Below are 20,846 nucleotides of genomic sequence, written 5' to 3'. Positions count from 1 at the left end.
ATGTCAGAAAGATGAAGTAACTTGTTCCAAATTTGAATGTCAGGAAATGAAGCTTTTAAAAAAAGTAACAACTTTCACTGGCACTTTTTTTAAAATTCAAATTGCTTGTGCAGCAGATTGGAAGGTGAATACTGTGTTTTTTTCCAAAAGTTGAATGCAATTTTAAGCAGCATATTGCAATTACTGCCAGAAACATCCAATTTCTACATGTCTCCATAGTAGCTCACTAGGTATGTGAACCCTGTTCAAAATGTCATTAATAGTTGGAAAAAAATATACTGGTCAGTTTTTTTCAACTGGATATGACTTCTTGCTATCTACTGTTACGTTCTGTTGGTCTGCTTTATAAAAAAATAAAATGGAACTGTATCCACAGAGCTTTGAATGTTTAGAATTTAGGACTAAAATGTTTTCTTTTCAGGTTGCTTTAATTTTAAATGTCAACTATAGAAATTTTTCTGAGAATGTGCCTGATTTTTTTGTTACACTTTACATAAATTGTTATTGTATTTTCTTGAATTAAATAAATCTTCTAGAAGCCAGAAATGTTCCAATGGCCCTGGTTCTAAATCAGTAACTTAAATAGTGTCTGTCCATTGAGATTTTATTTTAGCTAAACCCCAGGAAAGGAGATTGGCTCATACCATGTGGCGAGTGTGATGTTGATTCAGCTCTTTTGCCAGCACATGCCTTTAAAGGACCACTTGCTAAAAATAGCCAGCTATGAAGTACAAAAGAAGTTACATCGTCTATTGATGGTGCTTTTGTGAAATGGCTGTGTATTATCATTTAACATGGTGATGTAGCTTTCATTGGTTTTGAGTGTATATGTAAAACAAAATTGTATAAACGTTACACATCACGTCAGAATTTACAGATAGCCTGGCAAGTTACAAGAGAGTTAATGTAAGCGTTCTCTTTAAATACTGGAAAATACAGTACTGCCAATTCTTATAGGCATGGAAATCTCAACAATGTAAGAAATTTGGAAGCTGAAACCGGAGCTGTTGGGAAGAATACATATGGCTCTTGGAAGGAGATAAATTTATTTAGGGTTTAGCTTTCAGGAATGACTGATTCCATCTTGTGCTGATGTGAAAGTTGTGCGAGTTCTTGGAGGAACTGTCTCAGTATTGTACTCTGTAATAGGATGGACTTTACTTAAATGGGGAGAGAGAGAGACAGAGAGAGAAAGACCATAAAATGCTAGGTACAGCATTTGTAGCACTAACTGTACTGAGGTCCTGTGCAAGAGAAAAATAAACTTAACATACGCATACCTGCCAATATTTATTTGATTTGGTTTCTTTAAACAGGAGAAGTTGCTGCCGAAGCTGAGATTTAAAAAGTTCAACTGACAATTTCAGGGGTCAAAAATACTGAATTATTAAAAGTTTAAGCATGTTTTTTTGGTGTGAGGGAAGAAAAGGAGTGATTCTTGGCCTAATTATATTAAGCATATTCCAGGAACAAGACATGGCAGTACAGTTGCATGAGTTCTTTGTCTCTCTATTTCTGTCGCTTTCTCTCTGATGCAATAAAACTTGCATGGTGGTAATAAACATAATTTTATTAAACTGATGACCTGAAATTGATCTGGTTACTATAAATCTGTGCAGAAATAACAAGTCATTAACTGGAGTGAAAGGGATGAGTTTGCATGTGCTCAGGTGTTACCTGTTAAGAGTTGCTAATTCATCTTTGGAACTGATCCAAATTCTTTGAATCTTGGTGACAAAGGTCTTTTGCCCTTCAATTTTAAACTGCAATTGTTGGTTAATTTGTACGTGAGTTAGATTTCCTTGTACTGCTAAAATATTTAAACTACTATAGCAGGTGATGTAGTCAGATTAATAGGTGGCTTCTTAATCTAAATACAAGTCCTATTCAATCAGAAACCTTTACAGGAAGATATGACTATTTAAGATAAGATAGCCATTTAATCAAGGTGACTGTGTGCTCTAGTATCCATATGAAAAGGGTGAAAATGCAATGCATTTGCTGTCAATGTACCCAGATTCCAGCCTTTATTTCATTTTATATATTTGCTTTATGAATTTATACCACAATGGCAATGGACATTTTACTCTGAAATCCAATCAGAATAATTCTTGCTGTATGAAGTGACTCAACAACATATCTCTATGAACCATGAGAACCAAATTGCCCGAACATTAATAGAATGCAATTTTAACCGATGTTAAAATATAAACTAGATTGAATTAGTCAGCCCTGAGTGTGACTACATGAAAGCTGCTACCCCAAGAATAATTTTTTTGAAATGTTCTTACAGTTTCCAATGTGATTTTATTAAGCTTTCCACTGAACTGTGAAAAGCTTTGTTGGGGGAAATGTATTAAATTGATAATTTTCTATATACAGTGAGGTTTATGTGTTACACTTCTAGGAAAGTTATTGGAGGAGAAAATAGTGCTTTGGAAAGTTGGAATGAGGAAAAATTGAAGCCCATAAAATTCAATGAATGAAGCTTTTCACAAACTAACACAAAGTGGGGAGCTCAGCAAAATGTGAGCTGGTTCCTTTTGCTGACTTTCAGAGATGAGTGTCTGAGGGGACGACGTAGCTGGGGACTGACCAAGCCCGTTACAAGTAGCTCATGGAATCAAAATGTGAAATATTAACTTTAAGGTGGATTGACTTGAGAACTTTTGGCATATCTAATTCTGCTGGTTGCTATTAAAATTTTGCTTACATAGCAATTAAATCACACTGCAAAGAAGCTTATGCGGGCATGTGCCAAGTATTTATTAAAACTACAAACTTTCCTTTCTGGCATTTTAAAATGATAAACACTTTATATAATGGTCTAATGAAAATAGCACAAAAACATCTTGAAAGCAGTGTAAAAAAGTTTTTCCTCACATCACCTTTGGTTCTTTTGCCAATCACCTTAAATCTGTGTCCTTGGTTCTTGACCCTTCAGCCAATGGAAACAGTTTCTCTTTATTTACTTTATCTAAACCAGTCATGATTTTGAACACTTCTATCAAGTCTCCTTTCAACCTTCTCTGCTCTAAGGAGAACAACTCCAGCTTCTCCAGACCCTCATTCCAGGGATGAGGGTCCAGTCCCTAAAGTGCGGTGCCCAGAATTGGACACAGTACTCCAGTTGTGGACGAACCAGTGTTTTACAAAGGCTCAACATAACTTCCTTGCTTTTGTACTCTATTTAGAAAGCCCAGGATCCCGTTGGCTTTTTTAACCACTTTCTCAACCTGTCCTGCCACCTTCAAAGATTTGTGCACATATACTCCCAGGTCTCACTGTTCCTGCACCCCCTTTAGAATTGTACCATTTAGTTTATATCGCCTCTCCTTGTTCTTCCTGCCAAAATTTATCACTTCGCACTTCTCTGCATTAATTTCAACTGTCATGTGTCCGCCCATTCCACCAGTCTATATCCTCCTGAAGTCTATTACTGTCCTCCTCACTATTTACTACACTCCCAGGTTTTGTGTCATCTGCAGATTTTGAAACTGTACCCTGTACACCCAAGTCCAAGTCATTAATATATATTTAAAAAAAGCAGCGGTCCTAGTACTGACCCCTGGGGAACACCACTGTATACCTTCCTCCAGTCCGAAAAACAGCTGTTCACCACTACTGTCTGTTTCCTGTCACTTAGCCAATTTCGTATCCATGCTGCCATTGCCCCTTTTATTCCACGTACTTCAATTTTGCTGACAAGCCTATTATGCGGCACTTTATCAAGTGGGAGAACCTTCACCACACGGACTGCAGCGGTTCAAGAAGACGGCTCACCACCACCTTCTCAAGGGCAATTAGGGATGGGCAATAAATGCTGGCCTTGCCAACGATGCCCACATCCCATGAACGAATTTTAAAAATGCCTTTTGAAAGTCCATATACACATCAGCCGCATTGCCCTCATCAACCCCCTTTGTTACCTCATCAAAAAACTCGATCGAGTTAGTTAATCACAATTGTGTTTAACAAATCTGTGCTGGCTTTCCTTTATTAATCCACACTTATTCAAGTGACTATTAATTTTGTCCCAGATTATCATTTCTAAAAGCTTTCCCACCGCCGAGGTTAAACTGACTGGCCTGTAGTTGCTGGATTTATCCTTGCACCCTTTTTCGAACTAGGGTATAACATTTGCTGTCAATGCTACGCTATAAGAAGCCCTTTTGAATCGGACTGAAGTAGCTATCCCTGTAATTACCCATTCTTCTCTAAACAGAAATGCCATATCTGCTCCAGATACTCCAGTTGCCAAGCTTGGGAACTCATATGCGGGGAATCACAGATGAAACCTTGTATTATGGTACTTGGTAGCACACCAATAAATCTGCCAGTTATGTTCACTGTAGCAAATAAACAGAGGTGAAGCACAGTATCAACCCATCAGTTAACAATCCTGGCATCTATGTGCCAGATCTATGTAATTCCTTTTCAGCATAGGTAGTGAACAAGAACAGGATTTTTTTTTTGGCTCATGAACAGTGAGGTCGCTGATCTTGTCCAAGGTATCTGGGAAGGGGGGGGGGATTTTTTTCCACTGTTGAAACAAATTTTGTGATTATAAGTATGAACGGTCCTAATGTGTTTGGATATGTTTATATTTTTGGACTGGATCATCCAGCCGTTTAGACAAAGGAATTTGGTATGGAGGGGGCAGGACAGCATTTTATTATGCTGTGCAACCTTTTTCCATATCTTGATATAGACCCTATTAACTCTTGGTTGGACAACTATTGAAGTTTTCTTACTGTTGTAGCTGAACGTGCCTTGGACACCATGAATTTTGATGTCATCAAGGGGAAACCAATCCGCATCATGTGGTCACAGCGTGACCCATCACTGAGGAAGTCGGGTGTTGGAAATGTGTTCATCAAGAACCTGGACAAATCCATTGACAACAAGGCTTTGTATGACACCTTCTCCGCATTTGGAAACATCTTATCTTGTAAGGTGGGTTTACAACCATGACAGAATGAAAGCTAATCTTAGACTTCATGCTATCTTTTTGTTCCCTGATGCAACAACCTTGTACGTTTGTATGTTTTGGAGATCTAATGACATTATCAGAAAGCCACAACAATCTTCCAGGAGAATTCTGCCCTAGGGTACATGATCTACAGGAACTATTGGGACACACCTAGCCATAGTAACTTAGTACCAGTGAAAAGAACATTCCAGTTATAAATGCTAGCCCAAAGAAAAATCTGTTATTTCTATGGGCCAGATTTTGCTGAAAAAATAATTTACATCTGAACGATGCAAATTGGCCAGCAATTAGTAGCGAGAAAGAGATAACCCGTGAATTGTGAATCGCCACAAGTTGCTGGCCGATTTGTACCGCTCTGCCGTTAGCTTCATGAAAATGGCATCTCGCACTTAATCTCCCCGTTGTTTTCATGAAGTTGCTGCATTTAACATTAATTGCCCATTTAATTCTCCACAGAAAGTTAGGTGTAGTAATTATCAGTGTAAGTACCCTTTTAATCACATGATAATTGTTAATGACTGCTAATTTTACAGGGCTATGGGGAATGGGACTAATTGGATAGCTCTTTCAAAGAGCTGGCGCAGGCATGATAGGCCGAATGGCCTCCTCCTTTGCTCTAACATACTGTGATAATCAACCTCTCTCGCCCAGAAAGTAAACAATTATAAGTGTGGAGTCTCATTCCTTCAGGTTGTGAATTGTTGGGAGATTTTAAAAATATCAAATTTTAAAAGAAAAATTATTTTTCTTTCTGTCTCATTTTTCTCTCTCAATCTAATCTTCCTTTCCCTCTCTTTTTCTCTTTCTGTACCTGATTTAACATTGAATTCTCCCGCTCTAATTCACCCTCCTTCTCGGTCCTTCCTCTGTTTATTTCACAATCCTTTAATCTCATTGGTTAAGGAGGTACACTGTTTGTCCCATTGTTCACCAAGGTCTTAGGTGCCCTGTTGCCCTCGCTGTGCCATTATCAGTTCGCACCTCCAGCAACTTTGTGGGCAAAAAATTTTGAAACCTAAACGTGCAATTTTAAGTCATGTTAGAACTGGATAGCCAGACAGTGAAGGACTGAATACTTTTAGTTGCTTATAAACTTTATTTGCTGGGATTCACATTACACTCAATGCATCTCTCCCCAAGCCTGCTCCTTTATGTATGGGAGCCAGAGAGTTCCCAATTACTCATGCACCTGAACCTAATCATTCATCAATTGATGCAATTCATTTATATACAATTAATAAGTCTGTCTAACTGAGCACGCCGCAAGATGCTCCGACCCAGCTAAATCTGACCCATTGAGTTTTTATCAGCATTTGTATAGATTTGTTTTTGAGGCCAAAATGCATTTTTTGGTTTAATTTATCAAGTGCAAGGTACTGGAGGTGAATTCTCAAGTTTTTAGGCCTTCGTCCAGGTTCTAGCGCCTTTTGCATTTGGCCTGTATTTTTAAAGGCATGTCTACAGTAGAGCCATTTAGTTCTGATCAAAAGCACATGAAAGTATAGAGCAAGTTCTGGATGTCCAGAAACACTGGTATTTCTTCTCTTCAGGTGGTATGTGACGAAAATGGCTCCAAAGGATATGCATTTGTTCACTTTGAGACTCAGGATGCTGCAGATAGAGCTATTGAGAAAATGAATGGCATGTTGCTTAATGACCGGAAAGTGTGAGTACTTTGAAGCTGTGTTTACATGGGTGTTTAAATCATGGTTTTAATGTGTATGCTGTCAGACCTTGGACAGTGTTGCTGATACCTTGTCTTAAATAGTTTATTGGCTCCATTCCATCCTGGGAGAAGACAAATCTGGAAAATTGATGGATATGGATTTAATTCAATTTATATATAGCTAAATTTGCCTGTAGCAAAAAGCTGCCGACATTGCTACATGGTGATTTAAATGTACCACTTTAAAATTATTTTATTTTGGGCCATTCTACAGATTGGGCAATTCAACCAAAATAAACACAATTTTAAATAAAAGGAAATTTTTGCTTGCCTTCCCCTTTTGCCCTATTCTGTCGTCTTCCCCACTGTTTTTCTCTGTTTTAACTTCACTTTTCTTTATTTCTATTTGTTCTATAGCTTTTTAAAGCTGCCTAAAGCACTGTCCTTTTGTCTGGTGTCCCCTCGATCTTACTGCCCATTTTAGAGTTGGGACTCGCATTAAAAAAATTTGCAACTAGTTAAAAACCAGCTCTGAAGAACCATTTTTCAGCTATTCAAGGTTTAAAAGTAGAAGTAAATGATGCTTCATGAGATTTTTTAGTACCAAAGAGGGGTATGCCACTGTTGACAAGTTAGTTGTCAGTCTATTGGTGCGTGGACTTATCCATGGAACACAAGAAGTTAAAGGTGCTTTGGCAAAATATCATAGTAGTTGGTCAACTATGCACAAATTCATCTTTTGCTTCCAAGTACTCGTATTTACAAGTTCAGTAATGGATTAGTGGCAGTGCTGGCTGAGATCAGACCCTGTTATGAAGCACCAATTTTTCATTTGGAGTATAGTGGAATTTCATAACTGAATAAATGTTGTCTTAAATGAACAATCTCATCAACAAAGGCCCCTTAACTGGAACTGCATCAGCCTTGCATTTAGTGAATTTGGGTCTCCTTGGTGACAATCTTTTTCAGTTCACCACAATCAAAATACCTGTAACTCTACAGCGCCATACTGAGACTAATATGAGGTGTGGCATGTCCAACAAAGCTGTGAAATGCATGTAGTGTTATAGTAAATGCTCTGCAATGTAAATCTTTCATCTTTGACTCAGAAAAAAATTTCATTTGTGATGAGAGCCTGAGTTCAGATTTTCTAACTGTTAAATTTCTTTTTACCCTAAAATATATTTTTGAATTATTTATTTTTCATCTGCAAAGTTATAGTTAACCTTAAATTAATTGTACATAAAGTAGTGAAAGCAGCCAACTAATATGTGAAACTACTTCAGAATCAGTACTTCACACAAAGATCAACAGTAGTTTAACAAAATGTAACAATGGAATATGCTGCCAGTCCATGTCTGTAGCCCAGCAGGACTTGACCCCATGGCATAACACTTGCCTCCAACTTTTGCGATGTCTGTAGAATAACCCACAGTCCCTCAGTATGAAGCTCCATCCTACCTCGCTGCACAATGTAGGAGTGTTTGGGAGAGGGGGCACACAGGAACTCTAGCTGTTGAGGCTGTATGAAGCAGCAATAAACTCTAACAATAAAAGTAAGATTTTTAAATTAACTAATTTCAAACACACCATAGTAATTTTATCCTTTCAAGATGTTAAGATTGATTTATGGGCCACAAAAAGACTTAATGTGATCAACTTGCCATTTGGGACATAAATCTCAATAATACCCAATGCATACAGTATGTGTGAGACGTGAGTTTGGTCAACTAAGCTGAGAAACATGACCACTTCCAACCAGAATGGATATGGTTTGGGACATTCCCATAGAAAATTGAAGAAAATCTCATTTTGCCCACATCTCCAACACAGGAACCTCGTTGTTTTGGGACGGCTACAGGATATGTACAATCTATTCATGATACTATTCTGAACTCTCTGCCTAAATCACTAATAGCAAGGAGCTGACAATATCCCCAACTATAATATTTTTTACGAAAGTGCCCAGTACTGGGGACAGGGTAATGGTCCATTCAGCGTGTCTCTTTTATATCATATTCATTTTTCATCTTTTTTGACTGTACAGCTTAAGGAGTGGGACAGTACTACTATTTATTTGTATGAAAGTTCATAGTTATGTTTATTACAAGGAAGAATGGAGGAATGTTACATCGTGGAAGTGTAGAAAGGGAATGAGGTTATCTTGAGCGATTCGGTTGAGACTTAAGCCATCAAAATGTTGCAAACTAAATCATAGTTCACATAGCTATTTGTGTATTTTCAAGAAAAAACATGTGACCTCAAGGACCACGATTAATTTCGATCCATCCAAGGATCATGGAAGCTTTTGCTTGATTTTGAATTTAATTAAATATTGTATAATTCTTATTTAGATTTGTCGGTCGTTTTAAGTCTCGTAAGGAGAGGGAGGCAGAACTCGGTGCAAAGGCAAAAGAATTTACCAATGTTTATATAAAGAACTTTGGTGATGATATGGATGATGAACGACTCAAAGATATGTTTGATAAATTTGGTGAGTGGAACTCTGGTACAGTCGTGGCTTGAGATGAAGATAGTATGACATGGTAGTGCTGTACTTATGTTTTCCAATCCCACGAGAGAGGTGATATTTACAACATTCTCCTCTGCAGGACTGTCTCCAAGTGTAGTGGGTAGTATTTTCATTTATTTTTCAAATTATTATATTTTAGTTTGTTTTTAAACGTTCAAGATCTCAGCATAGTGCTTGAGCATTCTTTCGTGCCAATTTGATAATCTGAATTTTTCCTGTTATAATTAAATCTCCTCAATGCTCGTTTTTCCCATTCTTCTGAATTCCTGATCAGCTGCTTTGCTGTGGGATGATGCTGAGTGAGTCCAGATGCCTTTCCACAGGGAGAATGGATGTTTGACTCCTTCCATATGCCTCCCAGTGAGCAGCATTAGCAGAGGCCTGGACTCAATTTAACTGCAGGTGGTCTTGGTGCAGGCGATTAGAGGAGAGAATATTGATATTCTGTCTTCAAAGAAAACCATGGAATGATCTCTTTTTGCTGGAAGCATTCTGTGTTCACTTCAGTGAATTATCTGTTGAGTATATTTTTTGTAAGTGTGGAGAGTGATAAATTTCCAATTTCAATAATTGAACTTATATTTTAAAACAGTTATAGAATTCTGGAATGAAACTTGCATTACATTATTCAGCTTACACATCATAGCTGTATCCTTTATTTCCTCTTCTCATGACTCAACCTCTCTCATGCTGTTGAAAATCTGTGCTGCACTAAGATGTGAACAGTCTCAGTATTATTGGAGACAGTGTTTAACATTTTAAACACTGGTAGAATTTAAATGCAACCGTGTTACAATTTTTCAGTTTACTTTGAGAATAGTATAAGCAAGTGATTTTTGTGCTTCCATAATTGCCACCATCACAACTATTGGCACTGAAAACAATATTCAAAGTTTAAAAATAAAAGGGATTCTTTGGTGATTAAAATGGTTAATGCAGCAACCTGAAAGAGACATAAATAGTGCTAAACAGAAGATTGCACCTAAAACATGAAGACTTTTTTTTAATAAAGAGAACTAAATAAAATTCGGAACCCTTTTGAATCTGATTGCTTCTCATTGAAATGAATGGGACCCATCTAAATTTTGGCATTCAAGTGGTGGTCCAAGGATGCAAATATGTCTGACTGTTTTAGATAATGTAATTGCATTCTGCTCTTTGACAGCCCCAAATATTTTGGTTGCCTTTTGGAGGGCACACAGAGCTTACATACTCCAGTAGCAACAAAAAAAATATTGACCGCAAAATGGATTACAGATGTTAACCACAGAGTACAGAGAGAGTGAGTGAGTACAGGTGGCCAGCACAAATCTTCCTACCCCAGAAGGAAGTGCTCATGCTGCATCAGTAAAGGAATGCTAATTCTGTTTGCTGCTTGGTTAGTTTTCATATCTGCTGATACTCATCTATCCTTTTTCTCTTTCTCTTTGCCCTCTTAGGCAAAACCCTAAGTGTCAAAGTAATGACAGATCCAAATGGAAAGTGCAAAGGCTTTGGCTTTGTTAGCTATGAAAAACATGAAGATGCTTCCAAGGTGTGTATGGTAGTTCACAGAAGCTTTTTACTTTTTGGTCCAAAATAGAAATGGATCAGAACTGCTATTTTTTTTGGCACACACTTAAGTGTGTAGTCATTTAGAGTGCCAATTTTATTGAACAAAGTTAGCCACTAAAATGAATTCTCTGTACATGCAGAAACAGAAAAACTGAATTACCCGAACCTCTAAAAGTTTAATTTGGAAATTTAAATATGGTCAGCTGCAAGAAATTGTTGTAAAAGTGAAGCTTTCCAAGATCTGCATTCTCTCAAGTACTTTAGGTGCTGTAATTGTTTTTCCAAATAAAATTTGAGGTTCTTTGAGATCTTCTAATTTTGATATTTTTATAAATTACATTCAGTGATATAAATGCTGAAATGAGAAACAGATTTTGGAATACAAAATGAACTTTTATTAATGGGGATAAGTGCTAACAATTCTGCTTTAATGAGTGCCACATGTAATAATGGAAAGGAACAGCCAAAGTCAAGTGAGGCAGCCTGAGCTGCAAACATATTTGTACCATTAAATATCTGATGTATAAATGCAGAGGATGGTTGAAAGCAAATGCAAGTAATGCAGTCCAAACAAGGTTGCTACTATAATGTGACCTAGTTCAAAGATGTCAGACTTGATAGGGAGTCATATTCAAAATGAACTGAAATACCATGGTCAGTAAAAGAATGCTTTACTACCGAAGCAAAGTCACTACATAAACCGTTTGTTTTGTTTTTACGATTTCACAAAGTAATTTTCTTCTCTTACCCTTAGTTCAATATTTTTTTTTCTCTTGATCTGGTGTATCTCTCTCATTAATAATGCTCTTCATGCCTTGTAGGTCCCATATGACTATAACTCTTTGCTGTGGATCTTTTTGCCGAATACTGTTCTGTGACTCACTGTCCCACTTTTACAGATTTGTTGGCGAAGGCAGAGGAGGTTGTTCATGGTTTGTGACTAGGTCACAGTCTATGGGTGTTAAACTAAAAATATAATATTCTGGATGATTTTTTTTAATGTATGCTGGAAGGACTGTCTTACATTTTACTATCTGATTTTTTTCTTCAATTGAGTGTTCTATAAAGCTTTGAAAGTTATCTCTCTTGGATGTGAGAATGGCCAATGCTAACAATTTCATGACCGTCATATTGAATTCGAAGTAAGCCTTTTAAGTTGAGATCAGGGGCTCATTACAACTATAGTTTGATTTACATCAAAAGTAACTGATTAAAGCTAAAAATGAACCACTCCAGCTGTTGCAGTTGCAAGTGTAATTTCAACTTTTGCATAAAACATGAATATTTAATTCATTTTGATACACAGTGCAATTATTTAATTATAAAAGCTAACTTTTAAGTTTGTGAAAAGTTTATAAGTATCCATTAAGTAGCTGAGCCATACAGACCATATAATACTCACAAAGTGTGGTAGAAGTTTGGAACTCTCTTCTGCAAACGGCAATTGATACCAGCTCAATTGCTAAATTTAAATCTGAGATAGATAGCTTTTTGGCAACCAAAGGTATTAAGGGATATGGGCCAAAGGCAGGTATATGGAGTTAGATCACTGATCAGCCATGATCTTATCAAATAGCAGAGCAAGCACGAGGGGCTGAATGGCCTACTCCTGTTCCTATGTTCCTAAATTCCTACGCTGTGCTTAGTCAGCTAATTTCAGCTAAGGAAGCAGTAGGGTGCTACAATTGGCTTTAGTGCCCCCAGTTTTGGGAGGAGAAAATTGGCCATGATTTCTACTGCTGATCGTTATCCAGGTAACCCTTCTGGAAGTGCATGTGTATTTTCAGGTGAGGACAGGATTGGGCTCAGCCTGCTACACACCCCATAATTAAATAGCCTGGCAATACTCACTGTGAGTAAAAGAAAGAAAGATAAAACTTGCATTTAAAGGCACCGTTCGCGATCTCAGGATGTCCCAAAGCGCTTTACAGCCAATGAAGTACTTTTAAATTGTAGTCATAGGAGTTGCTAGACGAGAAAAGACCACGTTCCATATAGTTCACCTTCTTCATCCTGGTAGTCACATGATACAACGATAATGGAGTTGTTGACTAATCGTAGCAATCAATCTCTCAATTAGTCTACAACAGACCCAGATGTGATGTAAGGAAAACCCCAGTAATGGAGAGCTTTGGGAACCATAGGTCCAAAGTCACCTGTTCCTCCCAAGCATGCTACATTTACCGCATGTCATGTCTCAGATTTCTCATATACTGTAATCAAAATGTTATTCTCTGAAAGAAATCTGTCTAATTTGCATTCGAATGAATCAGTGCTCACTGCTTCCACCATCTCCCTAAGATGCCTGTTCTATAGATTGACCACTCGCTCACTGAAATATTATTTTGGCAGATTAGTTTTGAATTTACCCCCCTTCAGACGCAGGCCATGTTCTCTCGTTCTACTGTTCTGGACTAGGTGAAATTGCTTGTCATCATCTACGTTATCTAGTCCCTTTAGAATCCTAAAAACAGCAATCATATCAATTTGCGCACAGCAAGGTCCCACAACCAGCAATGAAATATATGAACAGATCATCTATTTTAAGTGTTGGTTGAGAGTTAAATGACCAGACTACTGGGAGAATTCCGTGGTTCTTGTTTGAAAAGTGCCATTGGATCATTTACATCCACCTGAGAAGGTAGATGGCCCTTCAGTTTAACATCTCATCCGAAAGACAGCACCTCCAACAGTGCAGCATTCCCTCTTTACTGTACTGATGTGTCTGCCTTGATTATGTGCTCAAGCCTCTGGATTGGGCTTAAACCTATGACCTTCTGACTCAGGTGAAAGTGCTACCACTTGACTGAATAATAGCCACTTTAAGGTGCTAGTGGCTGCTGGTATACCAAGGCAAAGAGTTAATGCCTTCAGGAGAACAAATTGGTGAGGAAGAGGAAAAAAATCCCCCTTTTATCACTGATAATATGGAAGTATATTTCTGAAACAACCATAGATTGCTCTCTGAATATAAATTTTAGATTTACATTTTAAAATTTTCCTTCATGCAGCTAACGTCATTGCTTAGAATGAGCAACTAATTTCATTCCTTAGAATGAGTGTTTTAATGTATACTGTAGTATTTCAGTAATTGAAACAAGCACGGCCACAATCTGCCTCCATAGGGTTGGTTTTAATGTTGCATTATGCTGCATAGTGCCCTTTGAGTAATCCTGGCTTATGTACACTGTAGTAAATGTCAAGTTTGATAAGTGTTGTTCTCCTTGTTTATATCACATACATGTGTTGATGCTCTTTTCTTGTGCCTATATCTAGGCTGTGGAAGAAATGAATGGGAAGGAATTGAATGGAAAGATGCTGTTTGTTGGTCGTGCCCAGAAAAAAGTGGAACGACAAGCTGAACTGAAACGAAAGTTCGAACAGTTAAAACAGGAGCGGATCAGCAGATACCAGGTGTGTAATGGAGCTGCTTTGGGATATCCTCACAATGTATAACTCCACCTTTCTAAGATACTCCTACCACTATTATTTTACTATTGTTTTCTGTTGACATAAAAGTATAGAAAACACTTGTTTAAAAATGACCTGTACGTAGGTCATATATCATCATTTTACTTCACTTAACGGTTGTTCTGATCTTTCTGATAATTGAATGAAAATCCCTTGCAACTCACTGAAGAGCAGGGAACCCACATGTGTCAGTCTAGGGATAATGTAGCAGACAAACTGGAAATCTCTTGACTAATTTGCTGCGACATATTTTAAGTCCAAGAAATACATTTCATTTGGGCTGTATTAAAATTTATACCAAGTTATGGAATAATTACACGTTTTAGGAAACATTAAATTGCTGCAGTTTTCAATTGAGGATTTTGTGTGTGTGTATGCGGGGGTGGGGTGGGGGGGGAAGAATTGTCATGAAATGCTTTTACATATGCAGTGGAGTGCCCAGTTATTAAAATGGGGATCACAGCTGCCCAAACTTTAGCACCAATCTTCTGTTACTGCTTTATACTTTGCTTACAGTCCAGCCAAGAAAAATCGTCAATGTCCCTTTTTGCACTCATTTGAGAGTTCGGATTCAATCCACGTGAAACAGTTCCATCTTGATCTCCCAGCTAGGAGTGTTGGTATAGTTGAATGGTTGATACTAAAATATATCACCAAAATTTGAATATGTTGCAGTTCCCCCTGCCTCCTCCCCTCCCCATATATAGAAAACCCTGGACATTCATATGTTTGTGTGTAATGTGCAGAGGAGGAAATTGCCACACAATTAGAGGAAACATTAGGCAGCTGATAGTTAGATACTTAACATATGGTACAAAAGGAGGCAATTTACCTAACACCATGTTGATCCACTACAGCTAAGGAAAAACACATCTAACTATGGTACTGCCATAGAAATAGGAAAAGCTTGTGTACATAGCAAACGTACTGTTAAGTAGCTTTGCCAAATATATAGATCTATATGTAATGTAGCACCTAGTTCCTACAACCAGTTCTGATTGTGCAGTGCAGACCCTGAAGGAGCTGGTGTGCCAAAGTATTGCTTAGTAAATCCAGATGGGTCTCTTCTAAATTGAGGCTTATCTCTACAACTTTGCAACAGACATCAAGTTACTTTTACAGAATGATTTTAGGATGTGTTCCCTTTTCTCCTCTTTTTTTGAAGGCTGCAACTCATGCTGGACTACGGCTCCATGGGTGCAGGCAGTCTTCCAGTATCTCCACCGTGGCCATTTTTTGTGTGTGGTGCAGGCTATTAAATCTGTCTATTCAAGGGTCACTGGAAAGCTCCTGAGATTGGGAACTCTTATCTAACTTTCCCCTCCGTCTCTGTTCTTCACCATGGCGGTGGCTGAGATCCACTAATCTGCTGAAGACCATGCATCAAGCTAGACATCTTCCTGAGTCTGTAATTCTTAATAGCACCATGTTTGTTCACCAGGCCACCAGGGAACCCACATTTCAGGCTGTTTACCATGGTCCATACAGGTCCATTGTCTTAATTCACATAGTCATACAGCCAGAATATTTAATGATGTCATAGTATTGAATTTTTTTGGATTTCATATAGAAAGAATTTGGATTTATGTAACACCATATCACATTCTCAAGTAGTTGCAAAGCACTTCGCGACCCGTCATTATTATGCACGTAAAAATAATATCAGCTTGCATTTATATAGTGCCTTTATAGAATCATAGAATCATAGAAGTTACAACATGGAAACAGGCCCTTCGGCCCAACATGTCCATGTCGCCCAGTTTATACCACTAAGCTAGTCCCAATTGCCTGCACTTGGCCCATATCCCTCTATACCCATCTTAACCATGTAACTGTCCAAATGCTTTTTAAAAGACAAAATTGTACCCGCCTCTACTACTGCCTCTGGCAGCTCGTTCCAGACACTCACCACCCTTTGAGTGAAAAAATTGCCCTTCTGGACCCTTTTGTATCTCTCCCCTCTCACCTTAAATCTATGCCCCCTCGTTATAGACTACCCTACCTTTGGGAAAAGATTTTGACTATCGACCTTATCTATGCCCCTCATTATTTTATAGACTTCTATAAGATCACCCCTTAACCTCCTACTCTCCGGGGGAAAAAAGTCCCAGTCTGTCTAACCTCTCCCTATAAGTCAAACCATCAAGTCCTGGTAGCATCCTAGTAAATCTTTTCTGCACTCTTTCTAGTTTAATAATATCCTTTCTATAATAGGGTGACCAGAACTGTACACAGTACTCCAAGTGTGGCCTCACCAATGCCCTGTACAACTTCAACAAGACATCCCAACTCCTGCATTCAATGTTCTGACCAATGAAACCAAGCATGCCAAATGCCTTCTTCACCACCCTATCCACCTGTGACTCCACTTTCAAGGAGCTATGAACCTGTACTCCTAGATCTCTTTGTTCTATAACTCTCCCCAACGCCCTACCATTAACGGAGTAGGTCCTGGCCCGATTCGATCTACCAAAATGCATCACCTCACATTTATCTAAATTAAACTCCATCTGCCATTCATCGGCCCACTGGCCCAATTTATCAAGATCCCGTTGCAATCCCAGATAACCTTCTTCACTGTCCACAATGCCACCAATCTTGGTGTTATCTGCAAACTTACTAACCATGCCTCCTAAATTCTCATCCAAATCATTAATATAAATAACAAATAACAGCGGGCCCAGCACCGAACCCTGAGGCACACCGCTGGACACAGGCATCCAGTTTGAAAAACAACCCTCTACAACCACCCTCTGTCTTCTGTCGTCAAGCCAATTTTGTATCCAATTGGCTACTTCACCTTGGATCCCATGAGATTTAACCTTATGTAACAACCTACCATGCGGTACCTTGTCAAAGGCTTTGCTGAAGTCCATGTAGACCACGTCTACTGCACAGCCCTCATCTATCTTCTTGGTTACCCCTTCAAAAAACTCAATCAAATTCGTGAGACATGATTTTCCTCTCACAAAACCATGCTGACTGTTCCGAATTAGTCCCTGCCTCTCCAAATGCCTGTAGATCCTGTCCCTCAGAATACCCTCTAACAACTTACCCACTACAGATGTCAGGCTCACCGGTCTGTAGTTCCCAGGCTTTTCCCTGCCGCCCTTCTTAAACAAAGGCACAACATTTGCTACCCTCCAATCTTCAGGCACCTCACCTGTAGCGGTGGATGATTCAAATATCTCTGCTAGGGGACCCGCAATTTCCTCCCTAACCTCCCATAACGTCCTGGGATACATTTCATCAGGTCCCGGAGATTTATCGACCTTGATGCGCGTTAAGACTTCCAGCACCTCCCTCTCTGTAATATGTACACTCCTCAAGACATCACTATTTATTTCCCCAAGTTCCCTAACATCCATGCCTTTCTCAACCGTAAATACCGATGTGAAATATTCATTCAGGATCTCACCCATCTCTTGTGGTTCCGCACTTAGATGACCTTGTTGATCCTTAAGAGGCCCTACTCTCTCCCTAGTTACCCTTTTGCCCTTTATGTATTTGTAGAAGCTCTTTGGATTCTCCTTTGCCTGATCTGCCAAAACAATCTCATGTCCCCTTTTTGCCCTCCTGATTTCTCTCTTAACTCTACTCCGGCAATCTCTATACTCTTCAAGGGATCCACTTGATCCCAGCTGCCTATGCATGTCATATGCCGCCTCCTTCTTTTTGACTAGGGCCTCAATCTCCCGAGTCATCCAAGGTTCCCTACTTCTACCAGCCTTGCCCTTCACTTTATAAGGAATGTGCTTACCCTGAACCCTGGTTAACACACTTTTGAAAGCCTCCCACTTACCAGACGTCCCTTTACCTGCCAACAGACTCTCCCAATCAACTTCTGAAAGTTCCTGTCTAATACCATCAAAATTGGCCTTTCCCCAATTTAGAATTTTAACTTTTGGGCCAGACCTATCCTTCTCCATAGCTATCTTAAAACTAATGGAATTATGATCACTGGTCCCAAAGTGATCCCTCACTAACACTTCTGTCACCTGCCCTTCCTTATTTCCCAAGAGGAGGTCAAGTTTTGCCCCCTCTCTAGTCGGGCCATCCACATAATAAATGAGAAATTCCTCCTGAATGCACTCAACAAATTTCTCTCCATCCAAGCCCCTAATGCTATGGCTGTCCCAGTCAATGTTGGGAAAGTTAAAGTCCCCTACTATTACCACCCTATTTTTCTTGCAGCTGTCTGTAATCTCCTTACATATTTGCTCCTCAATTTCCCATTGACTATTTGGGGGTCTGTAGTACAATCCTATCAAAGTGATCTCTCCCTTCTTATTTTTCAGTTCTACCCATATAGACTCAGTGGGCGAACCCTCGGATATATCCCCTCTCACTACTGCCGTGATGTTCTCCCTAATCAAGAACGCAACTCCCCCTCCTCTCTTACCTCCTGCTCTATCTTTCCTATAGCATCTGTACCCTGGAACATTGAGCTGCCAGTCCTGCCCCTCCCTTAGCCATGTTTCAGTAATAGCTATAACATCCCAGTCCCATGTCCCCATCCATGCCCTAAGTTCATCTGCCTTGCCCATCAGACTTCTTGCATTGAAATAAATGCAGTTTAATCTAGACTTCCCTTGGTCTTTGCCCTGCTTTCTCAGACCATCTGTCCGGTCATGTTCTGTGCACTCTCCCTTACTGCCTTTTGTTTCTGTCACCATTTTATTTCCCACTGACTTCCTGCATCGGTTCCCATCCCCCTGCCACATTAGTTTAAACCCTCCCCATCAGCACTAGCAAACACTCCCCCTTGGACATTGGTTCCAGTCCTGCCCAGATGCAGACCGTCCAATTTGTACTGGTCCCACCTCCCCCAGAACCGGTTCCAATGGCCCAGGAATTTGAATCCCTCCCTCTTGCACCATCTCTCAAGCCACGTATTCATCTTAGCTATCCTGTCATTCCTACTCTGACTAGCCCGTGGCACTGGTAGCAATCCTGAGATTACTACCTTTGAGGTCCTACTCTTTAGTATAACTCCTAACTCCCTAAATTCAGCTTGTAGGACCTCATCCTGTTTTTTACCTATATCATTGGTGCCTATATGCACCACGACAACTGGCTGTTCACCCTCCCCCTCCAGAATGTCCTGCAGCCGCTCCGAGACATCCTTGACCCTTGCACCAGGGAGGCAACATACCATCCTGGAGTCTCGGTTGCGTCCGCAGAAACGCCTGTCTATTCCCCTTACAATCGAGTCCCCTATCACTATAGCTCTGCCACTCTTTTTCCTGCCCTCCTGTGCAGCAGAGCCAGCCACGGTGCCATGAACCTGGCCACTGCCACCTTCCCCTGGTGAGCCATCTCCCCCAACAGTATCCAAAACGGTATACCTGTTTTGGAGGGAGATGACCGCAGGGGACCCCTGCACTGCCTTCCTACTCTTCCTCTGTCTGTTGGTCACCCATTCACTATCTCCCTCAGTAATTTTTATCTGCGGTGTGACCAACTCACTGAACGTGTTATCCACGACTTTCTCAGCATCGCGGATGCTCCAAAGTGAGTCCATCCGCAGGTGAAGGAATCAGGGACACAGGAAGGATCCCTGAATTCCCACATCCCACAAGAGGAACATGACACGGCCCTGGGATCTCCTGCCATGACTTAACCCTTAAGTTAGCTTAACAACAACTACAATGTCAAGAGAAAAAAAAGGAAAGAAAAACTACTTACCACTCCCTTTGAGGAGTTTACTCCTTTAAATTGTTCTTAATTTAGAGAAAGTTAACTACACTCGGGACCTTGATTTACTAAAAAAAAATGCTACTTCCTATAAGACCTGCAGACCTTCCCTTTCTTTTTACTTTAGTTACTGTAGATAAGTAGAAATACTCACCTGAACCTACTCACCAATCAGGTGCCTCCCCTGTGTCGCGTCCCTTTCTGATTCCTGACGTCACTTCGAACTCGGTCGCAGCTCCCTCTGAAATCCCGCCTTTTATCGGACGCTCCCTCCGCCCCGCTCGGCTCCTCTCAGCTGTTCTCAGTGCTCTGAAATCCAGCCTTTTATCGGACGCTCCCTCCGCTCCGATCCGCTCCTCTCAGCTGCTCTCAGCGCTCTGAAATCCCGCCTTTTATCGGACGCTCCCTCCGATCCGCTCGGCTCCTCTCAGCTGTTCTCAGCGCTCTGAAATCCCGCCTTTTATCGGATGCTCCCTCCGATCCGCTCGGCTCCTCTCAGTTGTTCTCAGCGCTCTGAAATCCCGCCTTTTATCGGACGCTCCCTCTGCTCGGCTCGGCTCCTCTCAGCTGTCTTTAATGTAGTAAAACATCCCAAGGCCCTTGACCGGAGCATAATCAGACAAAAATTGACACCATACCAAAGGAGGTGTTAGGACTGATGACTAAAAGCTTCGTCAAAGAGGTAGGTTTTAAAGAGTGTCTTAAAGGAGGAGAGAGAGACAGAAAAATTTTGAGAATTCGGAAGACAGAATTCCAGAGCTTATGGCCTGGGTGGCTTAAGGCGCGGTTGTGACTGATGGGATGAAGGGAGTGGGGGGATGCACAGGAGGCCAGAGTTGGAGGAATACAGAGTTCCTGGAGAGTTGTTGGGCTGGAGGAGGTTACAGAGAAAGGGAGGAGTGAGGCCATGGAGGGATTTCAACATGATGATG

At 40.1% G+C, this 20,846-nt stretch overlaps 1 protein-coding gene and 1 non-coding gene across 8 annotated transcripts in view; both read left to right on the top strand.

The window, feature by feature from the left end:
• Window positions 1-20,846, top strand: part of LOC137342605 (polyadenylate-binding protein 4-like) — a 378,766-nt gene that overhangs the window by 4,703 nt on the left and 353,217 nt on the right. For 4 of the 7 annotated variants that reach the window (XR_010967300.1, XM_068006610.1, XM_068006609.1 and 1 more), the window contains 5 exons: window positions 4,763-4,956; window positions 6,544-6,659; window positions 9,014-9,153; window positions 10,632-10,726; window positions 14,023-14,160. Coding sequence is in view for 4 of the 7 variants with exons in the window: in XM_068006610.1 (XP_067862711.1) it covers window positions 4,763-4,956; window positions 6,544-6,659; window positions 9,014-9,153; window positions 10,632-10,726; window positions 14,023-14,160 (683 nt within the window). In the remaining 3 variants the exon portion in view is untranslated. The remainder of the gene's footprint in view (window positions 1-4,762; window positions 4,957-6,543; window positions 6,660-9,013; window positions 9,154-10,631; window positions 10,727-14,022; window positions 14,161-20,846) is intronic. The other 3 variants (XR_010967302.1, XR_010967301.1, XM_068006612.1) reach the window with 2 other exon arrangements.
• LOC137343888 (small nucleolar RNA SNORA55) lies at window positions 15,189-15,321 on the top strand. The gene has a single exon (XR_010967924.1). It is a non-coding gene; the product is annotated as a small nucleolar RNA SNORA55 (small nucleolar RNA).

This window comes from Heptranchias perlo, chromosome 26 (genome assembly GCF_035084215.1).
Source record: "Heptranchias perlo isolate sHepPer1 chromosome 26, sHepPer1.hap1, whole genome shotgun sequence".
NCBI classification, from domain to species: Eukaryota; Metazoa; Chordata; class Chondrichthyes; order Hexanchiformes; family Hexanchidae; genus Heptranchias; species Heptranchias perlo.
The sequence above is the reverse complement of the archived record's forward strand: the minus strand, read 5'-3'. Positions and strand labels throughout refer to the sequence as shown.